Below are 13,248 nucleotides of genomic sequence, written 5' to 3'. Positions count from 1 at the left end.
TAAACACCAATTAAATACTTATTAAATATTAATATTTTTTTATAAATTAAGGCAATATTTAAATTATTTAAAGGCAAAACGGGATAAAAAGCAAGGAAATCCCTCAGAAAAGAGCTCAAAAATTGAATAAATATTTTAAAAAGAAATTATTTAATTAAATATTAATAAATTAAGGATTTTAAATTAATTTTAAAGTGTTAAAGATTAATTTAGTGCCTCAAAGGTGAGGAAAATCACACAATAAATAATTTAAATACAAATAATTAAAAGCTAAGTAATAAATATTTTTAAAACAGAGTAAAGTTTAATTTAATTTAATTTTTTTAAGCGGAATTTAACAATTTAATGCACAAAATGGGACAAAACCGCCCAAATTTAATTAAAATCAATTAAAAATTGAAAAACCTGAGGTAAAAGTTGCTTAAAATTTAATAAATCTGAGGCAATTCAGAGAAATTTGAGGCAAAACTGGGTTTAAAAAGCGATTTTTGCCCTAAAATTTACCCAAGCAAAACCTGCCGAGCCTCGAAAAAAATTAACTAAAGCTAATTAAGCAATTATTAATAAACTTTTTTACGGAATTAAACTTGGAGAACAGGTTAATAATTAAATTAAAAAGCGTTTTAAACGCCCTCCCGCCCGTATTTCCCTCTTTAAAACTTCAAACAGCCTCAAATCGCCTTCCGTGGTGCCAATTAGCGCCTTAATTAGCGCCTTAATTGATCGCCGCGAGCCCCCCGCCGCTAATTAAGTTAATTAAATTAATTAAAATAAGGAATTAATCGTTTCGACCGCCCTCGGAGCGACCCAGCCTCGACCGCTGCCACCTCCGGACTGAGCCTGAGGGCACCACGCCGGCGTTTTTATCACCTCGGTAGCCCCGCCCTCTTCCCGGCTTTCAGCCAATCACCACGCCGCGCGCCTCAGGAGAGCCCGCCCTTTTACCCGCCCTTTTTTTTTTTTCCCTTCCAACCAATCAACGCAGGACTTTTACCCTGGCGACAGATCTTGACCAATCAGAGCGGAGTCAAGAAAAGGCGGGAAACTCTCAGCCAATGGAAACGCCGGATGCCTCACGGCGCGTGGCCAATCAGAGCGCGGCGGCCGTGAGGGGAGAAGAGGGGAGGGGGGGGGCGAAAATGGCGGCCGGGAGTAACCGGATGAGGTTTGAGGGGTCCTGGTGGGATTTTGGGGTGAATTTGAGGAATTTTGAGGCGACTTTGAGGTGAATTTGGGGGGAATTTTAGGGATTTTGGGGGTTCCTGAGGAGTTTTGAGGGATTTTGAGGGTCCCGGGCGAGGTTTCGGGGAGCCCCTGAGGGATTTCGGGGAAGTTTGAAGGATTTGGGTTTTAATTTGAGGGATTTTGGGGGTTCCTGAGGAATTTTGAGATATTTTGTGGGGATTTTGAGGGTGCCGGGTGAGGTTTTAGGGGTCCTGGATGGGATTTGAGGGATTTTGGGAGTTCCTTGAGGGATTTTGGGTGGAATTTGAGGAATTCTGGGGGTCCCGGGTGAGGTTTGAGGGATTTTGGGGCGACTTTGAGGTGACTTTGGGGGGAATTTTAGGGATTTTGGGGGTTCCTGGGGAGTTTTGAGGGATTTTTTGGGGGGAATTTGAGGGATTTGGGGGGGTCCCTGAGGCGTTTTAGGGATCCTGGATGGGATTTGAGGAGGATTTGAAGGATTTGGGGGGTCCTTGAGGGATTTTGGGTGGAATTCGAGGGATTCTGGGGGTGCCGGGTGAGGTTTGAGGGGATTTGGGGAGAATTTGAGGGATTTTGGGGGTTCCTGAGGAATTTTGAGGGATTTTTGGGGGGAATTTGAGGGATTTTGGGGGTTCCTGAGGAATTTTGAGGGATTTTTTGGGGGGAATTTGAGGGATTTGGGGGGGTCCCTGAGGCGTTTTAGGAGTCCTGGATGGGATTTGAGGAGAATTTGAGGGATTTTGGGGGTCCTTGAGGGATTTTGGGTGGAATTTGAGGAATTCTGGGGGTCCCGAGTGAGGTTGAGAGGATTTTGGTGTGAATTTGGGGAATTTTGGGGTTCCTGAGGGGTTTTGAGGGATTTATGAGGGAATTTGGGGGATTTGGGGGTTCCCTGAGAGGTTTTTGGGGTGAATTTTGGTGATTTTGGGTGTCCCAGGTGATGTTTTCCCATATACGGCCCTCATTAACATAAAAGGCGTGGCTCTCACACCGGTGACCATTGCAAGCTTTATTTGCATAAAAGTGGGCGTGGCTCAACCAAACCTTTACCATTATTACCAAATAAATTTTATTTGCATGAAAACACGATTAATTTGCATTCATTAATTCTTTTGATGTTTCTCATTTGCATAAACTGCTCTACCCTCACCCTTTTCCCGGTGTTCGTTTCCTTTTATGGTCATTTTTACCTTTTATGGTCATTTTTACCATATATGGCAGCCTCATTTGCATAACAGCCCCAAATTGCCCTTAAATGACCCAAAAATGACCCGAAAACCCCCAAAATGACTAAAAATGACCCAAACTGCCCCAAAACTGTCCTAAAATGGCCCCAAAGCCACAAAATGAACCAAAATTATCCCAAAACGCCCAAAATTACTCAAAATTCCCTCAAATTGACCCAAAAATGCCCTGAAAAGTGCTCCTGGAAATGCCCCAAAGTGACCTAAAATCCCCCAAAATTGCCCCAAAATGACCCAAAAAAGCTGCCAATAATGCCCCAAAAAACCCCTCAAAATTACCCAAAATTGCCCCAAAATTCCCCCACATACCCCCTCAAATGACCCCAAAATGACCCAAATTTACCCCAAAATTACTTAAAAGTACCTAAATTACCCAAAATTCCCCCAAAGCGACCCCAAAAAACCTAAAAATTACGTAAAACTACCCAAAAATATCCCAAAATTCCCCTAAAATATCCCAAAATGACCCCAAAAACCCACAAAATGACCCAAAATTCCCCCAAATCCACCCAAAAATCCCCCCAAATTACCCTAAACTTATCCTAAAATTACCAAAACCACCCAAAATTTCCCCCAGAACCCCCAAAAATTACACAAAAAAATCCCCAAAATGCCCGAAAATTCCCTCTTCCCCCTCACGCCCGGACTTTTCCCATATAAGGTCTTTTTTCCCATATAAGGTCATTTTCCCCATATATGGGCATTCATTTCCATATCCCTCTCAGCCCCGCCCCTTGTGGGCGTGGCCGGACGGGCGCTTCCTCCTCCAGCAGGCGGCGCATGCGCAGTTCGTGCTCGGCCTCGCTCTCGCCCGGCAGGCGCTGGCTCCTCCCGGCCGCCAGGTGGCGCTCGGCGGCGGCGCGGAGCTCGGCCCGGTCATAGAGAGGAGCGGGATCCAGGCCGTGGCGGTTAATGAGGGACACCAGGTACTCGGTGTAGTGAGCCCTGAGTGACCACAGTGACCACTGAGTGACCACAGTGACCACAGTGACCACTGAGTGACCACAGTGACCACAGAGTGGCCGGAGCGGCCACAGTGACCATAGAGCGGCCGGAGTGACCATAGAGTTGCTAAAATGGCCGCAGTGACCATAGAGTAGTTCCGGTCATAGAGAGGAGCGGGGCCGTGCCGGTTTATGAGGGACACGTCCAGGCCGTGCCGGTTTATGAGGGACGCCAAGGGCTCGGTGTGGCGAGCCCTGAGTGACCGCGGTGAGCACAACCCCAAAATCCCCCCAAAATGCCCCAAAACACAAAGAAAATGCCTCAAAATGAGTCAAAAATGAGTGAGTACTGAGCAGTGACCACAATCCCAAAATGGCCAAAAAATCCCCCCCCAAATGACCCAAAATTGCCCCAAAGTGACCCAAAATACCCCTGAATGACCACTGAGTGACCAGAACCCCAAAATGATCAAAAATGACCCAAAAACCCTCAAAAAAATCTTCAAAATGACCCAGAGTGAGCACAACCCAAAATGACCCAAAAAAATTCCCAAAAATGCAAAAAATCCCCTAAAAATTGCCAAAAAATCACCCAAAAGTGACCAGTGAGTGACCACAGTGGGAACAACCCCAAAAAACCCCAAAATACCCAAAAATGCCCCAAAAATCCCTGGAAAAATGCCCCAAAAATGCCTCAAAACACAAAGAAAATGCCTCAAAATGAGCCAAAAATGAGTGAGTACTGAGCAGTGACCACAGTCCCAAAATGGCCAAAAAATCCCCCCCAAATTACCCAAAAATGACCCAAAATTGCCCCAAAGTGACCCAAAATACCCCTGAATGACCACTGAGTGACCAGAACCCCAAAATGATCAAAAATGACCCAAAAACCCTCAAAAAAATCTTCAAAATGACACAGAGTGAGCACAACCAAAAATGACCCAAAAATGACCCAAAAAAATTCCCAAAAATGCCAAAAATCCCCTAAAATTTGCCAAAAAATCACCCAAAAGTGACCAGTGAGTGACCACAGTGGGAACAACCCCGAAAAACCCCAAAATACCCAAAAATGCCCCAAAAATCCCCCCCAAAAAGGCCCCAAAATGACCATGAGTGACCCCTGAGTGACCACAAAGCCAAAAAACCCAAAATGACCCAAAAATACCCCAAAAAATGGCCCAAAAATGCCCAAAAAGACCCAAATTTGAGCAGTGATTGACACTGTGACCACAACCCTGAAAAACCCAAAATTACCAAAAATTTACCCCAAAATGACCAAAAAATTACCTCAAAATGTCCCAAAATTGCCCAAAAATGACCCAGAAGTGACCATTGAGTGAGCACAGCCCCAAAAAACCCCAAATGACTGAAAAATGATCCAAAATGACCCAAAAATTCAAAAAATACCCAAAAATAGACAAAAAAATCCCAAAAAATTCCCAAATTTGCCCAAATTTGCCCAAAATTCCCCCAAAATGACCACAAGTGATCGGTGAGTGACCATGACCTCAAAATGGGTCAGAAAACCCCAAAAATTGCCAAAAAATGTCCAAAAAATCGCCAAAAAATGTCAAAAATTGCCAAAAAGTTCTAAAAAATCCCAAAATTGCCCAAATTTGCCCAAATTTGCCCCAAAATTACCCAAAATTGCCTCAAAAAATGACCCCAAATCGTCTCTGAGTGAGCCCTGAGGGAGCAGGAACTCAAAATGGCTCCAAAAACGCCTCAAAAAATCCCAAAAAAATCCCCAAAAAAGCCTGAAAATGCCCCAAAAATGCCCAATTTTGCCCCAAATGACCCAAATATGCCTCAAAATCGCAGGAATTTGCCCCAAAACCAGCACTGACCTGCAGAGGCCAGCGTGGCCCGGGGCCGTGTCCCTCCCGCAGGGGGACCCTGACCCCAAAATGGCCCAAAAATCCCCAAAATGTCCCAAAAATGAACAAAAATCCCATCAAAATGACCCAAAATTGTCAAATATGGCTGAAAACGATCCCAAAAATCCCAAATTTGCCCAAAATTGCCCCAAAATTTCCTCAAAATTGCCTCAAAAAATGACCCCAAAAGGTCCCTGAGGGAGCCCTGAGGGACCAGGAAGTCAAAATGGCCCCAAAAAATGCCTCAAAAATCGCCAGAAAAGCCCCCAAAAAATCCCCCAAAAAATCCCAATAAACGACCCAAAAACGCCCAATTTTGCCCCAAATGACCCAAATTTGCCAAAATTTGCCTCAAATTTGCCTCAAATTTACCCAAAATTGCCTCAAAAAATGACCCCAAAACGTCCCTGAGTGAGCCCTGAGGGAGCAGGAACTCAAAATGGTGCCAAAAATGCCTCAGAAATTGCCAGAAAAACCCCAAAAAAATCCCCAAAAAAAGCCCGAAAATGACCCAAAAAAATGCCACAATTGCTGGAAATTGCCCAAATTTGACCAAAATTGCCTCAAAATTGCCCAAAATTACCCCAAAATTGCCCCAAATAAATGACCCCAAAACGTCCCTGAGGGAGCCCTGAGGGACCAGGAACTCAAAATGGCGCCAAAAATGCTGCAAAAATCGCCAGAAAAGCCCAAAAAAAATCCCCAAAAAAGCCCGAAAATGACCCAAGAAATGCCAAATTTGCTGGAAATTGCCCAAATTTGACCAAAATTGCCTCAAATTTACCCAAAATTGCCTGAAAAAAATGACCCTAAATCGTCCCTGAGGGAGCCCTGAGGGACCAGGAACACAAAATGGCGCCAAAAATCACCAGAAAAGCCCCCAAAAAAATCCCCCAAAAATCCCCAAAAAAGCCCGAAAAAAATCCCAAAAATGCCCAATTTTGCCCCAAATGACCCAAATTTGGCCAAATTTGCCTCAAATTTACCCGAAACTGCCTGAAAAAATGACCCCAAATAGTCCCTGAGTGAGCCCTGAGGGGAGCAGGAACACAAAATGGCGCCAAAAATGCCTCAAAATTTGCCAGAAAAACCCCCCAAAAAATCCCCAAAAAACCCCCCAAAAAATCCCCAAAAAAGCCCCAAAACGACCCAAAAATGCCCAATTTTGCCCCAAATGACCCAAATTTGCCAAAATTTGCCTCAAAATTGCCTCAAAAAATGACGCCATAAACGTCCCTGAGTGAGTCCTGAGGGACCAGGAAGTCAAAATGGCGCCAAAAATGCCTCAAAAAACCCCAAAAAATCCCCAAAAAATCCCCCCAAAAAGCCTGAAAATGCCCCAAAAATGCCCATTTTTGCCCCAAATGACCCAAATTTGCCCAAAATCGCAGGAATTTGCCCCAAAACCAGCACTGACCTGCAGAGGCCGGCGTGGCCCGGGGCCGTGTCCCTCCCGCAGGCCTCGTCCCTCAGGGTGACCCCGACCTCCTTCTGCTCCTGCACCGGGCACCGGCCTGGAAATGGGGCAAAAACCGGGGAAATTGGGCAAAAGAATAAAAATGGGGAAAATGGGGGAGAAATGGAAAAATTGGGGAGAATTTTGGGGAAAAATTGGGGATTTTGGGGGGAAAAATTGGGGATTTTAGAGGAAAAATTGGGGATTTTGAGGGGGGAAATATGGGGGAAAAATTGGAAAATTTGGGGAGAATTTTGAGGAAAAATCGAGGATTTTGACGGGGGAAATGGGGTAAAAACCGGGGAAATTGGGCAAAAGAAGAAAAATTGGGAAAATCGGGGGAAAATGGAAAATTGGGGGAGAATTTTGGGGGAAAATTGGGGATTTTGGGGGGGAAAATTGGGGATTTTGAGGGGGGAAATTGGGGGGCAAAATGGGGATTTTGGGGGGTAAAATGGAGAAAAAATGGGAAATTTTGAGGGGAAAATGGGGGGAAATGGGAATTTTTGGGGAGAATTTTGAGGAAAAATCGAGGATTTTGGGGGGGGAAATTGGGGAAAAATGGAGGAAAATGGGAAATTTTGGGGAAAAAAATGGGGATTTTGGGGAAAATGGGGAAAAATTGGAAAATTTGGGGAGAATTTTGGGGAAAAATCGGGGATTTTGGGGGGAAAAATGAGGATTTTGGGGGGTAAAATGGGGGAAAAATGGGGAAAAATTGGAAAATTTGGGGAGGATTTTGAGGAAAAATTGAGGATTTTGAGGGGGGAAATTGGGGGGAAAAATGGAGAAAAATGGGAATTTTTTTGGGAAAATGGAGGAAAAATGGGGAATTTTGAGGGGAAAATGGGGAAAAAATTGGAAAATTTGGGGAGAATTTTGGGGAAAAATTGAGGATTTTGAGGGGGGAAATTGGGGGGAAATGGAGGAAAAATGGGAAATTTTGGGGGAAAACTGGGGGAAAAAATGGGGATTTTGAGGGGGGAAATGGGGGAAACACCGGGGAAATTGGACAAAAGAATCAAAATGGGGAAAATGGGGGGAAAATGGAAAATTTGGGGAGAATTTTGGGGGAAAATTGGGGATTTTGAGGGGAAAAATTGGGGATTTTGAGGGGGGAAATTGGGGGGCAAAATGGGGATTTTGGGGGGTAAAATGGAGAAAAATGGGAAATTTTGAGGGGAAAATGGGGGAAAATGGGTGAAAAATGTGAAATTTTGGGGAAAAAATGGGGGAAAATGGGGAAAAAATGGGATTTTGGGGGGTAAAATGGGGATTTTGGGGAAAAGTAGGGAAAATCTGGAAAATTTGCGGAGAATTTTGGGGGAAAATTGGGGATTTTGGGGGGGAAATTGGGGGGAAAAATGGAAAAAAAAAGGGAATTTTTTGGGGGATAATGGGGGAAAATGGGGGAAAATGGAGGGAAAATGGGGAATTTTGAGGGAAAAATGGGGAAAAAATGGGGATTTTTGGGGAAAATGGGGAAAAAATGGTGAAAAAACCAGAAAATTTGGGGAGAATTTTGGGGAAAAATCAAGGATTTTGAGGGGGGAAATTGGGGGGGAAAATGGGGGAAAAATGGGAAATTTTGGGGGGAAAAATGGGAAAAAATGGGGGAAAAATGGAAATTTTGGGGAGAATTTTGGGGAAAAATCGGGGATTTTGAGAGGGGAAATTGGGGGGGAAATGGAGGAAAAATGGGAAATTTTGAGGGGAAAATGGGGGGAAAATTGGAAAATTGGGGATTTTGGGGGGGAAAAATGGGGGAAAATTGGAAAATTTGGGGAAAATTTTGAGGAAAAATCGAGGATTTTGAGGGGGGAAATGGGGTAAAAACCGGGGAAATTGGGCAAAAGAATAAAAATGGGGAAAATGGGTAAAATGGGGGGAAAATGGAAAATTTGGGGAGAATTTTGGGGAAAAATTGGGGATTTTGGGGGAAAAAATTGGGGATTTGGGGGGAAATTGGGGGGAAATGGAGAAAAAATGGGAAATTTAGGGGGAAAAAAAGGGAAATTTTGGGGCAAAATGGGGAAAAAATTGGGAATTTTGGGGGGAAAAAATGAGAATTTTTGGGGAATTTTTGAAGGGAATTTGGGGGGGGAAATTGGGGGAATTTGGGGGAATTCTGGGAATTTTGGGGGGAAATTGGGGGAAAATTGGGGATTTTGGGGTCTCCCAGTATAAACCAGTACAAACCAGTGGGGTTGGGGGGTGCATCAGGAGGCGGCTCCGTCTCGAAGGCGACGTTCCCAGACTGAGGGGGGAGAGACCAGTACAAACCAGTATGGACCAGTACAGACCAGTATGGACCAGTACAGACCGGTATGGACCAATATAAACCAATATGGACCAGTACAAAATTCCCATTTTCCCCATTTTTAACCCTTTCACTCCCTCCCAGTGCCCCCAAATCCCCTCCCAGTTGGTCCCAGTTGGTCCCAGTTCAAACCAGTAACCCCCAATCCCTTTTTAACCCTTTGTTTCCCCAGTTTCCACCCCATTTTCCCCATTTTCCCCCACTTTTCCCCCTAATTTCCACCGAATTTCCACCGAATTTTCAGCCAATTTCCCCCCATTTTCCCCATATTTGTCCCCCGTTTTTCCCCCAATTTTCCACACATTTTTCACCGAATTTCCCCCCAATTTCCCCCCATTTTCACTCATTTTTTAACCCTTTATTCCCCATTTTTCCCCCATTCCCCCCCCATTTTCCCCCAATTTTCCCCCATATCCCACACATTTCCCCCCCGTTTTTTCCCCAATTTTTCCCCAATTTCCACCCATTTCCCACACATTTTTCCCCCATTTTCCACCCTTTATTCCCCATTTCCCCCCACTTTCCCCACAAATTTTCACCCAGTTTTCCACTCAATTTTCACCCCATTTTCCCCCCAATTTAACCCTTTATTCCCCATTTCCCCCTATTTTCCCCCATTTTTAACCCTTTATTCCCCATATTTCCCCCAGTTTTTCCCCCTTCCCCCCCCAATTTTCCCGCATTTTTCCCCCAATTTTCCTCCATTTTTCACTCAATTTTCCCCCATTTTTCACCCCATTTTCCACCCAATATTCCCCATTTTCAACCCTTTATTCCCCATATTTCCCCCATATTTCCCCCCCATTTTCCCCCCATTTTTAACCCTTTATCCCCATATTTTCCCCCCTATTTCCCCCATTTTCACCCAAATTTCCCCCATTTTTTCCCCCTTTTTTCACCCAATTCCCCCCATTTTTCTCCCATTTTCCCCCCATTTTCAACCCTTGATTCCCCATATTTCCCCCATTTTTCGTCCCCATTTTTCGCCCCCATTTTTCCCCCTTTACTCCCCCATTTTTAACCCTTTATCGCCCATATTTCCCCCCCCATTTCCCCCCCATTCCCCCCCATTTTTAACCCTTTATCCCCCATATTTCCTCCCCATTTTTAACCCTTTCTCCCCCATTTTTAACCCTTTCCCCCCCACATTATCCCCCTCCCAGCCCTGACCTGCAGCAGCCCTGCAGCCGGGCGGCTCCCAGTCCCTGAGGTAGAAGAGGCAATCGCGGGGGTGGTGCCCGTGCAGGGACCCCCACAGGGGGCACTGGGGGGAGGGGCAGCTCTGCCACCAGGGTGGGGGAGGGGGAGAGGAGAAAAAAGGGGAGAAAATTTGGGGAAAAACAAAAAAAATTTGGTGAAAATCGGACGAAAAACGGGGGAGAAAAGGGCGAAAAACGGGATTTTAATGAGATTCAAATGAGATTCAAATGGGATTCAAATGATTTTAAATTACATTTAAATGAGATTTAAACTGTATTAAAATTATATTCAAATTAGATTTAAATTATATTAAAGTTATATAAAAATGAGATTCAAATGAGATTTAAATGATACTAAAATTATATTCAAATGAGATTCAAATGATATTCAAATGAGAGTTAAACTATATTAAAATTATATTCAAATTAGATTTAAATTATATTAAAGTTATATCAAAATGAGATTCAAATGGGATTTAAGCGATATTAAAATTATATTCAAATTAAATTTAAATTATATTCAAATGAGATTTAAACTGTATTAAAATTATATTCAAATTAGATTTAAATTATATTAAAGTTATAGCCAAATGAGATTCAAATGAGATTTAAACGATGCTAAAATTCTATTCAAATGAGATTCAAATGAGATTCAAATGAGCTTTAAACTATATTAAAATTATATTCAAATGAGATTCAAATAAGATGTAATTATATTCAAATTAGATTTAATTGAAATTCAAATAATATTCAAATGAGATTTAAACTACATCAAAATTATATTTAATTAAGACTCGAATGATATCCAAATTAGATTTAAACTATATTAAAAATATATTCAAATTAGATTTAAATTATATTAAAATTATATTCAAATGCTATTCAAATGGGATTTAAATGGTATTTAAGTGATATTAATGTGAGATTACAATGGTGTTAAAATAAGATTAAAATCAGATTTAAAAGGAGCCAAAATTGACATAAAATGACCCAAAATTGTCCCTGATAAATCACAGGAAAATGAGCCCAAATTGAGGCAAAAATACCAAAAAAATGACCCAAAACTGAGCCTAAAAATCACTTTTAAATAACCCAAAATTGACACAAAAATGACCCAAAAATGACCTAAAATTAACCCAAAAAATCACTTTAAAATAACCCAAAATTGACCCAAAAATTCACTTTAAAATAACCCAAAATTGACAAAAAATGACCCAAAATTGACAAAAAATTCACTTTAAAAGAACCTAAAATTTGGCATAAAAATCACCCAAAATTGACCCAAAAATGAGAAAAAAAAGAAGCAAAATTGACCCAAAAATCGACCCAAAATTGACCCAAAATTGACCAAAAATTGACTCAAAAAATCACATTTAAAAACCTCAAAACTGACATAAAAAATGAGCCAAAATTGACACAAAAATGAGATTAAAATGACCTAAAATTGACCCAAAAAATCACATTAAAATAAAGGAAAATTGACCCAAAATTGACCCAAAATTAACCAAAAAAAATCACTTTAAAATTACCTAAAAATGGACATAAAATTGACATAAAAATGACCCAAAACTGACAAAAAATTCAATTTAAAATAACCCAAAATTGACTAAAAAATGACCCAAAATGGACCCAAAATTGACCCAAAATTAACCCAAAAATGAACTTAGAAATAACCTAAAATTGACATTAAAATTGACACGAAAATGACCCAAAATTGACCCAAAAATGACCCAAAAATGACAAAAAATTCACTTTAAAACAACCCAAAAGTGACACAAATTTGACATTAAAATGACCCAAAATTGGCCCAAAAAAGACCCAAAATTTGCCCCAAAAATGACCTAAAATTAACCCAAAAAATCACATTAAAAAGCCTCAAAACTGACCTAAAAAATGACCCAAAAATGACAGAAAAATGGGATAAAAATGACCCAAAAATGACCCAAAATTAACCCAAAAAATCACTTTAAAAGGACCTAAATATTGACATAAAATTGACACAAAATAACCCAAAATTGACAAAAAATTCACTTTAAAATAACCCAAAATTGACCCAAAAATGACCCAAAATTAACCCAAAAAATCACTTTAAAATAACCTAAAAATTGACACAAAATTGACATAAAAATGACCCAAAATTGACAAAAAATTCACTTTAAAATAACCCAAAAGTAATGCAAATTTGACATTAAAATGACCCAAAATTGACACCAAAATGAGATAAAAACGACCTAAAATTAACCCAAAAAATCACATTAAATGACCCAAAATTGAGGCAAAAATCAACTTTAAAATAACATAAAATTGACATTAAAATCAACCTAAAATAACCCAAAATTGACCCAAAATTGACCCCCAAAATCCCATTAAAAATCACCCAAAATCACATTAAAAATGACCCAAAATTGACACAAAAAATGACCCAAAATTAACCCAAAAAATCCCTTTAAAAGGACCTAAAAATTGACATAAAAATGACCTAAAATTGACAAAAAAATTACTTTAAAATGACCCAAAATTGATGCAAATTTGACATTAAAATGACCCAAAATTGACAGAAAAATGAGACAAAAATGACCCAAAATTAACCCCAAAAATCACTTTAAAATAATGGAAAATTGACACCAAAATGACCCAAAATTAACCCCAAAAATTCACTTTAAAATAACCTAAAATTGACATTAAAATTGACACCAAAATGACCCAAAATTGGCCCAAAAAAGACCCAAAATTTGCCCCAAAAATGACCCAAAATTAACCCAAAAATTACTTTAAAATAACCCAAAATTGATCCAAAAATGACCCAAAATTGACAAAAAAATCACTTAAAAAACCCCAAAATTGACCCAAAAATGACCCAAAATTAATCTAAAAAATCACTTTAAAAGAACCTAAAAATTGACATAAAATTGACATAAAAATGACCCAAAATTGACAAAAAATTCGCTTTAAAAGAACCCAAAAGTGACACAAATTTGACATTAAAATGACCCAAAATTGAC

The 13,248-nt window shown here is 40.7% G+C and overlaps 1 protein-coding gene across 1 annotated transcript in view; it reads right to left on the bottom strand.

The window, feature by feature from the left end:
• Positions 1-2,196: 2,196 nt before the first annotated feature.
• RNF31 (ring finger protein 31) overlaps positions 2,197-13,248 on the bottom strand; it is a 61,637-nt gene continuing 50,585 nt past the window's right edge. The window contains exons 19-22 of the mRNA XM_071420921.1: positions 10,195-10,329; positions 8,917-9,199; positions 6,689-6,785; positions 2,197-3,395 (exon numbers count right to left, since the gene is read on the bottom strand). Of these exons, the coding sequence (XP_071277022.1) occupies positions 3,155-3,395; positions 6,689-6,785; positions 8,917-9,199; positions 10,195-10,329 (756 nt within the window). The 3' untranslated portion in view covers positions 2,197-3,154. The remainder of the gene's footprint in view (positions 3,396-6,688; positions 6,786-8,916; positions 9,200-10,194; positions 10,330-13,248) is intronic.

The sequence above is a fragment of the Agelaius tricolor genome, unplaced genomic scaffold (assembly GCF_023055355.1).
Source record: "Agelaius tricolor isolate 1412-34295 unplaced genomic scaffold, bAgeTri1.0.p SCAF_173, whole genome shotgun sequence".
Lineage (NCBI taxonomy): Eukaryota > Metazoa > Chordata > Aves > Passeriformes > Icteridae > Agelaius > Agelaius tricolor.
This window is presented reverse-complemented; position numbering and strand designations above follow the sequence as displayed.